The following is a 17,708-nucleotide window of genomic DNA, read 5'->3' on the forward strand; positions in this document are numbered from 1 at the left end:
GTCACTTTCGCATTGACATAGGTTTCACAGCACATAGCCTGACTGACAGTTTCTAAATGTTTTTTAGAAGTTTTTAGAATTCTTTTTTTCCATGCGTGTTGCAGCGTGTGAAAATTGTCTCCCATCTTGTGATATTTCCAGTACAACACCAGAATATGGGCTTATAACAGTCTGAAACCAGTCGTATGAAAATAAAGAAATTTACAACTGAAGTGGTATTTTCAACATATAATTCTTAGTTGCGAATGTTCTTCCAGCAGGATTGTTTGTAGTAAAATGCCACATAGGTCAATTGGAACGTATTACTGATTTCTGAATTAACGCAAGAGACTCTGTCTGACATCAGCCACCATTAATTTTAATAAACTGTGTCTAGCATATAACGTGATCCCCAATTCTATCAGAAGACTGTTCCATAGAATTACTGGTAGCTCACTATGTTACATTCAGCAGCTCATGAAAACTGCTATAATTAAAGAAATTAGACATTTATATTTAAAAAGTGTCCTAAATAGGAAAGCCTATGTAATGCACCTTAAATTTTCTAATGAACTGACCCATTTTATTTTCGGCGATGCATATGCACATATTATGTATCTCGTTGATTGTCTGAAGGATAATATTATTAGTTCTAATGTCAGGAAGCTGGAGAGATTATGTGTCAGGTTTGACTCTGCTTCACAAGTAGCTCCTGAATGTAATTTTAACTTTTACCATACGGTTTAGAACCAAACTAGAATCATTTTTAATCACGAGCAAATGTGTTTTCTAAATAAAGGGCTAGCCCTTAGTCTCAGATCCCCATGCAATCAAAATATGGCATCCTCTTTGGTGGCCCACACTATCGTTGCCCTGGAACAGGCTAAATGAGATAACACTGCATAGTAGATCATTAAATACTGGCACTGTAAATACTGTTTTCATGTCTAGTCAAAGGTCATAACTATAATAATGAGTCTTCTTCTGTGCAGCAATCACAGTGACTGTGTGAATGCAGGAGATGAATACGGGGTGAGAAATGGAGGTCACAGCTGTAGTCTCGCCATATTTGCAATTGAGAACACATTTCTTGCAAATTCACAGTAGTTTCTCAATGCACCAGACATGTTCCTATCAAGTATCTTTCAGTACTCAGATATAGAGAACTGGTCTTTATCAGTAGCTGGGGCATGTTTCGATTTTTCCGAATTTTCACGAAAGGAAGCGTGCTTCCTGGTGTTTACATTAGTTAGTAGGTATCTCTCATTATTGTTTTTGTTGTAGTGCTAGTAGATTAGATGTAAGCACTATATTAATTTGTGTACAAGGAACAACTGTCAGATTATCTTTTTATATTCTTTGTTTTAAAAAGAACCAAAATTCACTTGATGAAACTCATCTGGTTTTGGTCTAGACATATCTGACGGACTTCTAGCTTCATCGTAGCATATCTATCAACTTCTGGAGTTTTTTCAGCCTTGCGAGGTCTAGTGATGTGTTCCCATCATTATCTCTGGCCTCCCTGTTAGCCCCTGCCTCGAGCAGCAGTGTCGCCACCTCACTGTGGCCCTGCTGGGCCGCATAGTGCAGCGGCGTCATCCCAAATTTATTCACGGCATTGGGGTTGGCTTTAGACGCCAACAGCAGCCGCACCACAGCTGTGTGGCCTTTCCATGCAGAAATGTGCAGAGCTGTGCTCTGCTTCCCATTCCTGGCATCCACTTCTCCCCTTGCCTCCAGCAACGTATTCACAATTTCTGCATGGCCGTGCTCTGCCGCATAGTGCATTGCTGTACTCTCATACTGATTCTTGGCATTGACGTCGGCATTAGACGCTATGAGTAACTGCACCATAGCTGCGTGGCCTCTCTCTGCAGCCAGTTGCAGCGGCGTGCTCTTCCTATCGTTCCTGGCTTCCACTTCTGCCCCGGCCTCCAACAGACGCCTCGCTACCTCCACGTGGCCCTGCTTCGCTGCCCAGTGCAAGGCGGTCTCCATGTTCCCATCCATCGCCTCCACGTCTGCTCCAGCCTTAAGCAGGGCCTGCAGCTCCTCCACTGCCCCTTCCTTAGCTGCGTGTATCAGCCTCCGGCCCTTCTCCTCTCCAGAAATACTCCTGCACAAAAGAAAGAAATTCTTAAACTCTTCAGGAAACACACAACTTGATGAAGAACACTATCACAGAAGCAACACTAAGGGCAGTTCTAAACACACATCTGTGTATTGACAACTGATCAGTCTATAATCCACAGTTCTCTCCAATAAAAAACAATGCGAAAGTCTCTGTATGAGAAGGTATAAATTTTCAATGGTACCATCCTCTCAATGTGTTCATCCACTGTCCAATTTGAATTGCTACATTCTATCTTTCAGGATGTTCACTTGTTACACTGTCACACTGAATCCTGACAGTGAGCCGCTTTGACCTCAGGATGTTTTTGTTAAGCCTTCATTGCTCTGCAATGAAAGAGTTGCTTCATGCAGCTGATACTGATCTTTCGAATGCAGCAATCCCTCCCCACACTTATACATAGGACACACAGAACAAATCACATCTCTAGATATTTAAAGAAACTTTGTCATGGCATAAGAACATCAGTCCACATACTTGCAACTTTACTGACAGCCTAACCAAACAGAGAATTAGTATGTCTAACAGGAAACCATTTACTGGAAACATTTCAGAAGCAGCAATGATGGTAACTAGATTTCCTGGGCTACACACACAAATATGCTGATTACTACATGCACACTGGCAGTGATAAACATCCTTGCATGTATAACCAATACACACTCACACATAAGAGAGTAAATTAATGTGTCATGCAACTGTCTCGATTGCCATAGGAAATACTGCTCCAACTAAATCTTGGTTCCCTGAATATCCTGTAGTCAACACACCACGTTATTTGCAAGTGACAGACTCCCTACAAAGAGCTTAACGGATAGTACCTCGATACTGATAGAAGAAGATTCATGTTGCAAATGCCCAGCAGCTAGAAATAACGAATTCTTTGTGGAGTAATTATAATTAAGAACAAATTCATTCTGTTTTTCTGCCAAGTGGCATATTACAGCTGATAATTCCAATTTCCATCCATCGATCAGGTACTTACTATCTTCTTCTGTAAACGTTATGTGGATATGGAGGTACTAATGTGGCTGTTTCAACTGAAAATTGTACAGTGCATATACAAAAATGAATCTTAGTGTTCTGAAAACTGTGTCAAATGTGTCTTGATCTTTCCTATCTAATGGTGAGACATTAAACATGATTACTGCACTACTGTACAGTGGTTAACAGTCTGGAAGTGGTTTCCACCCCCACAGTTCTTTCCTGGGAGTGACCTTGGTGGAGACAGTGGGTCTTTGCCGGCGTCTAGAGAGTGTTCCCCACTTTGGAAACCTGGAGTCCTTTTAATGTATTGTTCAACTGCGTTTAATCTTACTGACAACACACATCCCTGGGGAATCATGCATGTTATCGATAATGGTGTAATATAGCTGTACAACTAATTCTGGATGCCTTATCTATTGTAATGTTGTAGACTGTGATTTAAGAATTGAGGTGAGATATGAAATATGTCTGTATATTCTGCCAATAAATCTGTCTTGCTGCTAACTATGGTGATACTGAGTTTTTATGGTACTAATTCGTTTTCAGAAGCAGTTTTAATCTCACATTTACTAGTCATGCCAGAAGTTGTAATCAGCAAATATTATCAATCTACAGTCGTACAGTGATGATCTGGTTTAGTATTTTGTCATGAACGCTGCAAGATTGTCAATAAGATCTCTAGGAAATACTAGTTTGGCCAAAAGTTAATTATGTGTGCAGGTAAACTCTGTGCTAACTGCCATCAATAGCAATTCAATAAATGCAAAGGTATACTATCAATGCTGGCCGCTGTGTCTTTGAAGACGGTTTATCTCGCCAATTTCTTGTTTGGTATAAGTATTCACATATAGGGTGGTAGATCGCCTAAAGCATGTTCACTAATTTCATCCTTGGTCTGGTGTTGCATTCTGTCCTTGCTCATTAACTGTTCTTTTGTGGATCCCGATTTCCTTTTTATTCTCTGTGTAATATGCGTAACCTTTGGTTTATATTGAGTGTAATTCTATCCAACACACACTAACTTGTAAATATTAGATGTGCTATATTTATATAATTCTATGCCAGACACAATAACTTGTAAACATTAGAAGTGTTATATTTGTGTAATTCTATCCCACTCACACTAACTTGTAAATATTAGATGTGTTAAATTTATTATTACAAACTCTTTCCAGTTAGTCATCTCAAAGTTGCTTTTTGTGTTACATCACTTTAGGCACATGCCATGAAGACCCATGTAATGACATTCTGTGGTTTTCTTGATCTATCCTTTGTTTGCTGTGTCACATGTGTGTCACCATTTAACCCTCAAAACACTTGTATAGGAGGGGTGAAACACACTTCTGCCTTGATTTCTTTTTTGTAGCAGTGGGTAGTTCCTAATTTGATAATCACATTTCTGTCTATGCACACGTTACGCTATTCCCATAAATTACCGGATGATGGTCTAGAGGAGTGGAGATGCCACCTGGTAATGTCCTGGGAGTGTTATATTGTGCTCAGATCAGCCGAATTTCGTGGCCAAGTCATCGACATGAGTTTCCTATCATGCTCATCAAATCTGTATACCATGATTCTGGCCCTATGACTGGCAGTTACCGGAATTCAGTGGACAAGGAATCAATGCGAGTTCACCATCGTGCTCAACAAATCTGTATACCATGATTATGCCCATTTGAAACTAACAGTTATCCGAAACTGGTGGACAGAATATCACTCCCATTTTCCTGAAACAGTGTCGTAGTGACAGGGACAATTATCCTCCTGGAAGATGCAATCACTATCAAGAGACACACAAAGAATTCAAGCATGCAGCTGGTGTGCGGTAATGTTCACATAGTTCACAGCTGCCTTGATACCTCTGATTAGGGTTTACAGGACCCAAGCAAACCCACAAGAATGCCACTCACAGTATAATTCTTCTCCCAGAGTCCTGCATCTGTGGCACAAGTGTGCAGCCACTCACCTGGATGATGGTGTATTCAGACATGGCCATGGACACGAAGCAACAAGAAACGTCATTCATCTATGAAGGCAGTACCTTCACATTGATACACATCTGTGTTTCTATCTCGGTGATAGAAACACAGTCCTATCTCAATTTTCTGTGTAAAGCATAGATAAAAAATGTAATGTATTAAGTTATTTAAGGAATAATGCAATGAAGTAGCTATGAGCTACATTCTATTTCTGTTAACAAATTTACAAACATAAGTGTATTTATCATGTAAAGCTAAAATTCATGTGTTCCACGTATCAAATGCCTAGACAGTATTTAATGTATATAATACCAGGTGTATGTATCTAAGGTATCACATAGAATATACCGTAACTTCCAACAATGGGGCAAACAGCTGCTCATTGTTATGTAGTGTCCTGACTTGGAACATTTCCAGTAATATAATCACACACACAAACGCAGTAAACACACATAAGCACAAACCATTTCAGATGAGAATAGCTCGAGGTTCTCCCAAGACCTTTTCACCAGAAATAGGTAGAAACAGGGCATTACCAACCAACATGCTACATATGCTTTATTACACATCCAGATAGAGTACACCACTTCCCTCTACATATTGCAAATTATTTTCACCACACTCATTGTATAACTTTTTTTACGTTTGCATTGTACGAATTATATTCTCATCAACTAGGCAGAGACAAATTATATAGAACCATTTTAACAATTGTTAAGCACTCAATTCGCTGTAGCCTTAGAGAGATTTTTATATATTATGTTCTTTCTATTATTTAAAAAAGCATTAACAACTGTATACCAATAACATTGTAATAATGAGAAGTGTTTGCTGTTCCATTTATAAACATCCGACCTACCTTACATTTCAAGGCAGTGGGTTGATCTGTACTGTTAATGAAATAAATAAATAAATAAATATCTCGATCTTGTGCTCACTCAAGTTGTAGCTGACGACGTCATTGGGTCAATGGGGAACTCTCAGGGGTGGTGTGTTACAGAGTCCTGTGTTCGATCAATGAGTACTCGAAAATGTGCTTCAAATTGCTGCGCCTACACCAGCACTGAGCTCCATCGTCAGATGTGCCACAAACTGCCGCCTATGCTGATTTACAGAATGGATAAGGCTCCGATATCCATGTTCTCTGACATGAAATATAGGTACAAATTCTCGTCCCCTACTCTTGTTTTCACGACATTCATTGCCTGCTTACAACAGTTGCACATCAACTGTTGAGCCCTTTTCCCCGACGCCAGGCTGTCACAATTTGCCCTTAGTCAGAGTCTGTTAGATCATTAGATTTCCTCATTTGAGGCCCATACCGTTTCTAGATCTTCCACTCGTCTCTTTTCTGCTTACATACAGTCTTTAGCGGGTCGCGTGTCCATAACTGCAACATCTTGCATTTCATATTAAGGTCTCATCAGAATTTATTCTTGTCATGGACTGTTGTGTAAGTATAATGAGGTGCAGTATTGTGGATGTCTGAAGCATTTACCTCTTTCATAAAATTAAAATTTGGCTTCTACACAACTTTATGAACACACAGTTAAAATGTTCCCCTAATGAGAGCGCAGGCGCAAAAAAATATGCACTAACAGGTCCTTTGGCCATGCCACTGCATCTTTTCGATTTTTAAGTAATGCTGATGTTTTGCAGTTTACTCCATCACCAAATGGAATTGTTTTCCCATTCTTGTCGCTTACATTATGTACTGTGTCATCACAAAGTATTTAGTTTTTGTTGGTTTCTACTTCCTGTAAAAAAATTGTATATTATTCTACGGTCTAAAAGACAGTTTTTCAGAGTTTGTAATTTTACTTATGACCATGTACAGTTTATGTTTAAAGTACAGTGTGTTTGAAAAAGAATTTCCTAGTTTAAATGTGTCCTAGAATCTGTACAAAGACATACACCAGTTTGTGCTGTTTGATTAATCAACTCTCCAAGTTTGGCTCCCCTGCAGTTGGCAGGTCTGTTTGATCTTAAGATGGCACCACTGCTATTTTCCCCTCTGTTCCCTCAGTTCAGTCCAGGCGTTCACTGTGACATGTTGACAGAGCACGTCTTTCCCAAATGGACTATACTGAGGCGGAAAAGGGGCTTGTGTTTTTCCAAGAAGATGGCGCCCCACCTCATTACAGTAACCGTGTGTGTGTGGCTCTTGGTGCTCGCTATCCAGGAAGGTGGATAGGATAGGTAGGGCTGGCCCAATGCCTTGGGTACCACGAAGCCCGGACTTAACCCCACTGGACCTTTTCTTTTGGAGCAACATAACAAATGTTGTGTACAGTGAAAAGATCAGGGACATCAATCACTTACTGGAAAGAATCGTCAAGGCGGATGGGAGTTACACCTGAAATGTTGGTCAATACGTGGCGAGAAGTGGAATATTGTCTTGACGTGGGTAGGGCAACAAATGTATCCCACGTTGAAGCCTGCTAACATTAAATAAAACTTTATGGAATTCTCTTTCATGATATCTACTTATTGATGTAATTTTTCATTGATTTCCCCATTAAATTTATATTTAAAACTAGGGAGTTCTTTTTCCAACACCATTAATTGTATTTAGCCTTAGTTAGGCACTGATTTTTTTTTTTTTTTTTTTATGTAGGTTCTTTTATATGTCCCCACATCAGGCAACTGCATATCAAAGAAGGAAATCTTCATTTTCTTTACCTTGTACGTTGTTTTTCGTATTTATATACCTATGTGCTATTTCTAAACAGTTGTCTTGTCTTTACTGACAAATTTTTAGCTTTGTATTTCACATATTGTCCTACTTTGTTTTATTTTCTGCTCTAACACTTTTACTTCTTCCTCTGCTTGTACATTTATCACGTTTTTCAGTTGTTGATAAACTGCTGTGGTTGTCTGCGGCAACATTTTTTCACACTCTATATTGATGTACCTTAAAAAGTTCTTTCCTTCCCATGTCATATTTCTGATTCTATTCCTCTACAGGTTTTTATTTTATGTAATGTTCCTTTCTCTGTAAAGGATCTACTACTTTATATTTTAGTATGTGCTACACAATTTAAGCCATTTCCTGGTCACACTCCACTGAACGTTACTCACTGCATTTATGGATATACATGTTGCTGTGTCATCTATCATTGACAGGTTGCCATCTTTTTTAGAAAGTGATCTCCACTTTGATCTGTCTGCTTATTCTTCAGTGGCACCGTCTTGTGGCTGGTTGTTAACATGCACATCTTCATGCGTCACATGATTCACATTACTTTTATGCATCAAATGTGGCAAATACTTCTCAGGCTCCTATTCTTGACATAATTTCAGAATAAGTGTTGTGTTTTCCATGATTATCTGTCACAGTGAGTAAACTTTTTTGTCAGCCTATACCATATGAGGGTTTTATTTGTACATTCGACCCAGGGTCATGTCTGACAGTAACTATGTTGGAACACATATTGTGGATTATGTGCTCAAGTTGTGATTATGTCCAAGGTGATAGAGAATTCCACTGAGAATGCTAAGTGTTCCTGATATCGGAGATTGGCACTGGCCACGATGTCATAGTAAACCATTTATAATGCTTATCGTGCTTCCAAGGAACTGGCCTTGTGGATTTTTGTAGAATTGACTACCTTCCAACATTCTCCCTGCAAGTTCTTAACTCAAAATTGTTACAGGTGGCATTTTATTGCAATGTGTTGTTGCCAAGGAGGGCTTTGAGTAAATTTTCTTATCGCTAGCTGGTGATTTTTCATGAAATTCCAGTTTATTCTTAATAATTGGAATATTTTGTTAATTTACGTTTGCGTATTGTATCAGAGCCTGATGTCTGCAAGTCTGTTGTTTAGTGCAGATGAGTTTACTGGTGTTTCTTCTAAAATTATGGGTAACTTTTGTTAATGAATGATTTCAGAGACTATTGTGAGTTGAATTTTTACTAATTTTTGGATTGTCTCTGTTTTTCTTAAATACATGTATATGAAAGGTACAGATCTGCTAACGCTAAATGAGTCGTCCCGCTCTTCCAGCCTCCTATTACATTTTTGGTAAGTAGTGCATTCTTAAAGTTAAGTAGTGGATTTTAATTAATTTGTATTTTCCACAATGTCTGGTGTTGTCAAGGATCCGGCTTGTCAGATGCGAGGTGACTTACTTTACGAATTGGAGCGACATGAGCTAGAGTGATGGGGTACGGTACAGAAGTTCACTGAACAAATATGTCAGCACAGCAATCGTCAGATGGTACATAAAGTTACCACACCTGATGAGATAAGTTTCTCCCTGCTGCCATTTGTGATGCATTGATAGAAATCGTAGAAATTATTCAGGATAGTAGCAGAGTGTCAGTATAGACCCACTTAGATCATTATATTGATAGCCTGAATGACTTGGTCGGTGTTGATGCACAACAGGTGAAGGAAATACAGGATTATATTTTGGCGATTAAAGAATGGTATAAAAAAATGGAGACGTGGGTGTGAATTCGGAAAGTAATTTAGCCGTCCATGATGGGGACAAGAGCAAAAGATTTATGTGCCTTTGTTGTTCAAATATTTTCACGAATTCCCAGTAGGAGGGCATTTAGGTGTCTACAAGACGCAGGAAAAAATCCGACAGTCCTTGTTACCGAAAGTGGATGGGAGGGTAGCCAGCTGTCAGGTATGTGCTATGACCAAGCCAGCTCAGGATAACAGGGTTGGTAAATTCGCATCTAAACCCACAAAGAAAGCTTCCCACCAAATGTATATCGATTTTGCTGGCCCGTTACCAAGGTCTAAGAAGGGGAATAGATACATTTTCGTGTGTACTGATGCGTGTACTAGATTTATGTGATTGCTGTCAATCAGAGGTGCGACGACCTGAGCAATTACCCAGAATTTAGTCCAGTATTTTTAAAACTTTCGGGCCGCCACAGTCAATGGTCACCGATAATGCAAGGCTGAGGCGTTTTGATTTGATTTTGACAGGGAAGCCAAAACAACTTTGGTCTAACCCGTCACTACCTGTTATAAGTGCCATTTTATTGCACTGTGTTGGTCTGCAAGCACTAAAGCAAATATGTATCAGAGCGTTATTATTGGCAGGAGAAGCAAGAACCAAGAAGAAAGACTGATGTTGTATGGAAGAATTTCACTCGGTGGAAACACACCGATACTAGGGAAAAGATGATGCTTTATTTCAATTATTTATTGCACATTAACTAAACATTGTACACATGTCATACATATCGTATTTTGAAGACAAACTCGCAAAATTTTGCACAAACATTCGATATGTGAATCATGAGTGACCTGGCAGATGTCAATAGGGTAATCGAATTCTTGCGTGTTGAATTATATTAATTTTTGGAGTGTCTTCGATTTTTAAATGCATTTATAAGAAACGTAAAGGTTCCTAACATCAATCAATCATTCTGTCCCTCTACTTCCAGCTATCTGTTATTACTCAAACCAGAAATGGTGTCCAACAAACCAATACAGTCAATATTTTAGTAAAAGAATTTATATTTGTAGCACACACACACACACACACACACACACACACACACACACACACACACATATATCCTATGAGATCAAGATGTTGCTGTGTTCGATTATATTGTTTATTACAATGGTCTTCTTTTGGTGTGAGTGCCATCGTCAGGTTATCTGTGGCAAGTGTGTAATTTTGAGTTTGATTAAAAATTTCAAATTTTGGAATGGATAATACAACATATTATAGAATTCTGATTTGCTATGTACATCAGGTGGTCTTGATATCTATAAGAGGTTGATGTCACAGTTTCTGTCATGCTACATTATAAGCTTGCTTGTTTGATGTTGATGGAGCTACTGTAGCTGTTAAACTTTTGCTGGAACAGTTCTATACTGCTCCAGGAAAAGTTAAACGCACACTACAGCTCCATCAGTATCGAAGGAGCAAACTTCCATAGTTTGGCAACAGCGAGTGATACATTGATGTCATGCAGATATAAAGGCCACCTGAGGTACATAGCAAATCATAATTCAATAATAAGATGTATTGTCTACTGCAAAATTTGAAATACGCTACCAAATTGTGTACTTTCCACACATGACTTGAAGATGGCAGCCACATAAATACTGGCCTATTTTAGTAAACTATATAATCGAACACAACAACATCTTGGTCTCATAGCATAACATTCAACATCCTTATATGAGATATACGATGCAGTGGACCCACATGAGTACAGCCTGTAGCATATTTCCTATGTATCAGCGTTTATTAAATCATACCCATTCTGATCTGAATGTAATTCACACACCTATTTGAATGTCAAATTTTATGAAGGGAATAAATTTTCCTGGTAACTACACTGAAGCGCCAAAGAAACTGGTGCAGGTATTTTTATTCACATACAGAATTATGTAAGCAGGCAGAATATGGCGCTGCAGTTGCCAATGCCTATGTAGGGCAACAAGTGTCTGGCGCACTTGTTACATCTGTTACTGCTACTACAATGGCAGGTTCTCAAGATTTAAGAGGGTTTGAAGGTGGTGTTATAGTCGGCGTTCAAGCAATGGGACATAGCATCCCTGAGGTAGCGATGAAGTGGGGATTTTCCTGTACGACCATTTCACGAGCGTAATGTGAATATCAGGAATCTGGTAAAACGTCAAATCTCCGACATCTCTGGGGCTAGAAGAAGATCCTGCAAGAATGGGACCAACAACAACTGAAGAGAATCATTCAACGTGACAGATGTGCAACCGTTCCGCATATTTCTGCAGATTTAAATGGTGGGCCATCAACAAATGTCAATGTGCGAACTATTCAATGAAACATCATTGATATGGGCTTTTGGAGCCTAAGACCCACTCCTGTAACCTTGATGACTGCACGACAAAGCTTTACGCATTGCCTGGGCCCGTCAACACTGACATTGGACTTATGATGACTGTAAATGTGTTACCTCATCAGATGAGTCTTGTTTAAAATTGTATCAGGTGGATGGACTTGTGAGGGTATGGAGACAACCTTATGACTCCATGGACCCTGCATGTCAGCAGGGCATTGTTCAAGCTGGTGGAGGCTCTGTAATGGTGTGGGGCATGTCCTGTTGGGTTGACGTGGGACCGCTGATACATCTAGATACAGCTCTGACAGGTGTCATGTACTTCTGATCGTCTGCATCCATTCACACCCACTGTGCATCCGATGGACTTCGGAAATTACAGGAGGACAATGTGACACCCGACATGTCCAGAATTGCGACAGAGTGGCTCCAGGAACACTCAGTATAAATTAAACACTTCCACTGGCCACCAAAATCCCCAGGCATGAATATAATTGAGCATATTTGGGATGACTGGCAACATGCTGTTCAGAAGAGATCTCCACCCCCTCATACTCTTACGGATTTATGCACAGCCCTGTGCGATTCATGATGTCAGTTCCTTCCAGCACTACTTCAGACATAGTCAAGTCCAGGCCACATCATGTTGTGGCAATTATGCGTGCTCGATAATATTGGGCAGATGTACCAGTTTCTTTGTTTCTTCAGCGTATATATCATAAAAAAAATACAAGACATCTGTCTTTCTGGGCATAACACTTCGTTCAAAACCCACATGAGTTGTTCTATGAATGTGAAGAAAGGGCACATGTCATGACAAAACTCACCTCAGCAGAGTGATGGCGGCGCTATCGGTTGAGGGAGTCGGGCTGGCAGCTGTGGGCGTGGTAGCTGAGGCGGAAGTCCGGCTGTGGTCACCATGGTTGCTCTCCAGCTTAGTGGTGGGGGCGACTGAGCTGTCTGTAGTGGCTGGTGTGCTGTGTGGGAGAAGCTACGTGAAAAAGTGCATTCACATGTGGGCGAGAGGGCAGCTTTTTGCAGGCAGTAACTGCTGGGGGACTGTCTACACACACATAATGGAACACACATAGTCAACAACAGTAATGTGCATACTTAGACAAATGACTTACTGTTGACCACATCATTTTACAATTTCGGTCTCCTGAGCCCCTCATACAAGTAGCTTAGCAGACCAAACAACAGTTTGTACATAATAAAGCACAGCTGGAAGGTACATACAAGTTTCAATAGTTATGCTGGAGGGATTGGACAGTTTAGTTTGAATATATAACAACGAAAATCACACAGAAATTGAAACGGCAATATCCTTTTAACATACGAGGTGCGACAATAAAGTAATGAGATTGATTTTACTTGCAAGATGTGGCAACTCTGCAGTCTTGCGTAGGCCCAATATCTTTGACCTTGATCTATAAGCTGCTTCTAGTCCAAGTGGCACATCGATGCAGCTGCTCAGTCGTGAGTTGTTGTAAAAATTTTACACGTTTTTGAGTTTCTCGTCACAGAAATGGAACCGCATAATATTACGCAACGGTATGCCATTTCTTTTTGTGTTAAACTGGGTGAAAACGCGACGACAACTTACGGTAGGCTTCAGAAGGCTTTTGGAGAGGAGGTTATGCCAAGAGCTCAAGTTTTTCGTTGGTATAAAATGTTTGGTGAAGGCAGAACGAATGTTGAAGATGAAGACCGCAGTGGACGACCATCCACCTCACGGACGGATGTCAACTTGGCCAGGGTGCGTGAACTCGTACGATGTGATCGAAGATTATCCATGAAAATGAAAATATTGGAGAAGGACTGAACATCAATCGAGAAACGGTTCGTCGAATAATAACTGAAGATCTTGGTATGAGAAAGATTTGTGCAAAAATGGTCCCAAAAAATCTCACAACGCCGGCCGGCCGGCCGGCCTGAGTGGACGAGCGGTTCTAGACGCTACAGTTTGGAACCGCGCGACCGCTCCGGTCGCAGGTTCGAATCCTGACTCGGGCATGGATGTGTGTGATGTCCTTAGGTTAGTTAGGTTTAAGTAGTTCTAAGTTCTAGGGGACTGATGGCCTCAGAAGTTAAGTCCCATAGTGCTCAGAGCCATGTGACCCAATCTCACATCACAACAGCAAGAAACACGGAAAAATGTGGCAGTCGATCTGTTAGAGGTAACGGAAATCAGTCCAGATTTGTTATCGTGATGAAACTTGTTTTTTTTTCAGTACGATACAGTGACAAAACGCCAAAGTTCGCAATGGTGCTCAAAGAGATCACCCAGACCTAAAAAAGCTCGCATGTCAAAGTCAAAAGCAAAATGCATGCTTGTGTGCTTCTTTGATTCGAAGGGAATTGATCATAAAGAGTGGGTGCCTCCTGGACAAACAGTTAAACGATATTACTACAGAGAAATTTTAGAAAGACTTTGTAAAAGAGTTCTTCGTGTCAGTGCGAATATTGCAGATAATTGGTTTCTGCATCACAATAACGTGCCATCCGAGACTGCTCTGTCAGTACAGAAATTTTTAGCCTCAAAACAAATTTCAGTACTACCACAGCCACCTTATTCGCCAGATATCGCTCCGTGCAACTGTTTTCTATTTCCAAGAGTCAAAACAGCAGTCAAGGGACACCATTTTCAAACTGCACAAGATGTCCAAAAAGGTGTGGCGAGGTTTTTGGATGATATTACAGAAGATGAGTTCAAGAAATGTTACCATCAGTGGCAGAAACGTTGGAAAAAGTGTGTGCAATCAGATAGGAACTGCTTTGAAGGAGACAACACTAAACTTGACTAAAACGGTAAGCAACATTTTTTTTTTCACATCAACCTCATTGCTTTATTGTCGCACATGGCGTGGGGCTGCAATTATCTGTGTTTGTAGCTCACATTTCTGGAGTCAGGTTGAAAGAGGAACAGGTGGGACACAGAGGTGCTAAAAATCTCTTTGTGTTACTCTGTGTAAACATCTACCTCATACTCCGCAAGCCACCTAATGGTGCGTGGCGGAGGGTACTTTCGGTACCACTCTCTGATCCCTCCAACCCTGTTCCACTTGCGAATAGTGCGTGGGAAGAATGATTATCTGTAAGCCTCTGTATTGGCTATAATTTATCAAATTTTCTCCTCATGGTCAATACGCGAGATGTATGTGGGAGGAAGTAATATGTTGTCAGACTCCTCCTGAAATGTGCTGTCCCTAAATTTCAATAGTAAATATCTCCATGACGCACGATGCCTCTCTTGTAACGTCTGCCAGTGGAGATTCTTTAGCATCTCTGTAACGCTCTGTAGTCAGCTAAACTACCCCGTGACGAAATGCGCCGCTCTTCGTTGGATCTTCTGTCTCTCCTATTAGTCCTATCAGATAGGGATCCCATATAGATGAACAATACTCAAGAATCAGGCTAACAAGCGCCTTGTAAGCCATTTCTTTCGCGGATGAGTTTCATTTCCCTAAGATTCTTCCGATGAATCTGAGTCTGGTGTCTGATTTTTCCACTATCTTCTCTATATGATCATTCAACTTAAGGTCGCTCTGGATAGTTACACCTAGATGTTTTACGGTAGACGCTGTCTCCAGCTGTTTGTAATCAATAGTGTAGCTGTACAGTAGTGGATTTCTCTTCCTATGTGTGAGCAATATGTTACATATATTTACGTTCAGGGTCAACTGCCAGAACCTGCTACATTCATCATTTCTCTGCAGGTCGTTCTGCAACTTCTTAGTATCTTCTGGCGTTGCTACTTTGATATAAACAACTGTTTCATCTGTGAATAGCCTTAAAGAGCATCGGACACTTTCTACTAGATCATTTACATATACTGTAAACAGCATCAGTCCTAACACTCTTCCCTGTGGCACTCCAGATATTAGCTTTACATTTGCCGATTTAGTTCTGTTAAGAGTGACGTGTTGAGTTCTATCTGCAAGAATGTCTTGAATCCAATCACAGGTCTGCTCCGATACTCCGTTAGCTTGTATTTTTTTCATTAAATGGCAATGTGGGACGGTGTCAAATGCCTTACTGAAATCAAACAACACAGCGTCTGGTGGCTAACACACAATAAATCCACCTAGAAAGAAATATGAAGTAAACATCGGAAAGAATAATGTACACTGAGATAAGTCTTGGCATAACGATATGTGTAGGTATGGACGGCGGCAGTATCACGCACACAACGTACAGAAGGGTAGTTCACTGGCAGAGCTGTCGCTTGTACTCGGGTAGGACATGTGGAAAGGTTTCTGATGTGATTATGAGTGCGCGACTGGAAATAACAGACTTCGAACACTGAGAGGTAGTTGGAGCTAGATGCGTGGGGCACTCCGATATGGATACCACAATTTGGACATTACCACTCATCGCAGACAATGCAGTGGCTGACATGCTTCACTAAACGAATGAGAGTGATAGTGTTTGCGTAGAGTTGTCAATGCTAATGGACAATAAATGCTGTGTCATATAATGGGGTAAACACGAGGAACGTATTCGTTTGTAGAGTGATTAAAATTTTGCGGTAATGGGGTATGGCAGCAGATGTCCGACTCGAGTGCCTTTAATAAGAACACGACATTGCCTACAGTATCTCTCGTGGGCTTGTGACCGTATCGGTTGGGCTCTAGAAACCTGGAGACCGTGGCCTGTTCAGATGAGTCCTGATTTCAGTTAGTGAGTTCTGATGGTAGGGTTCGAGTGTGGCGCGGTCCCCACGAAACTATGGACCCAGATTGTCTGCAAGACACTGTGCAAGCTGGTGGTGGCTCCAAAATGCTGTGGGATGTGCCTACATGGAATGGACTGGGTCGTCTGGTCCAACCTGAACCTACAATTCACTGGCAGTAGTTACGTTCAGCTACTTGCGACCATTTGTAACCATTCAACCATTTCATGTTCCCAAACAACAAGGTCATATCACCACTTCACAGTTGGTTTGAAGACCATTCTGGACAGTTCGAGCATTTTATTTAGTGAACCCAATCCTCTGACATGAATCGTATCGAAAATTTACTGGACATAATCGAGATGTCGCTTTGTGCACAATATCCTGAATCCTCAACACTTTTGTAATTATGGACAGCTACAGGCAGCATGGCCCAGTGTTTCAGCAGGGGACTTCTAACGACTTGTTGAGTCGGTGCCACGGGCAAAAAGAGCTCTGACATGTTATTAGGAAATATCCCATGACTTCCGTCACTTCAGTGTGGTATCACTGATTCGATGTTTTGAGAAGTTGGCAGAATGTGCGACCTCACTTTCTGCCCCTACTGATGGCCCAAAAAATGTTCATTGACATCTGTATTCCGTGAGAAAACATGTGTAATGGTACCAATTCTGTCTTGGGATTGGATGGGAAAAACATGAAACGGCACATGTGCCAGGAATAACGTGCTACAGTGACTGTACGACAAAGAGGCTGGTGCTTACGTAAATGGTGCCGCTGGGCGAGGCGGATCTCACAACAAAAAATAGAAGTGACCTCTTTGTCTGCGCGCAACAGAAGCTGTTTGAAAACGCGCCATCACGCCCATGTCGACCAGACTGATGTCAGCCAAGACGTCATTTCCATCTCACCGCTAGCTACTCGCTTTTCAAACAAACAAACTGAGACCCAGTATATACACAATGTCATCAAAAGTATCCGGACACCCGTAAAATCATACTTTTTTTTCATATTAGCGGTATTGTGCTGCCACCTACTGCCAGGTACTGCATATCAGCGACCTCAGCCGTCATTAGACATCGTGAGAGAGTAGAATACGGTGCTCTGCGGAACTCACGGACTTCGTACGTGGTCAGGTGATTGGGTGTCACTTGTATC

General features: G+C 40.9%; 1 protein-coding gene across 1 annotated transcript in view; it reads right to left on the bottom strand.

Annotated features, from left to right (window-relative positions):
• Window positions 1-208: 208 nt before the first annotated feature.
• LOC126443300 (histone-lysine N-methyltransferase EHMT2-like) overlaps window positions 209-17,708 on the bottom strand; it is a 58,070-nt gene continuing 40,570 nt past the window's right edge. The window contains exons 8-9 of the mRNA XM_050090911.1: window positions 12,703-12,852; window positions 209-2,095 (exon numbers count right to left, since the gene is read on the bottom strand). Of these exons, the coding sequence (XP_049946868.1) occupies window positions 1,417-2,095; window positions 12,703-12,852 (829 nt within the window). The 3' untranslated portion in view covers window positions 209-1,416. The remainder of the gene's footprint in view (window positions 2,096-12,702; window positions 12,853-17,708) is intronic.

Source organism: Schistocerca serialis, unplaced genomic scaffold (genome assembly GCF_023864345.2).
Source record: "Schistocerca serialis cubense isolate TAMUIC-IGC-003099 unplaced genomic scaffold, iqSchSeri2.2 HiC_scaffold_1444, whole genome shotgun sequence".
Lineage (NCBI taxonomy): Eukaryota > Metazoa > Arthropoda > Insecta > Orthoptera > Acrididae > Schistocerca > Schistocerca serialis.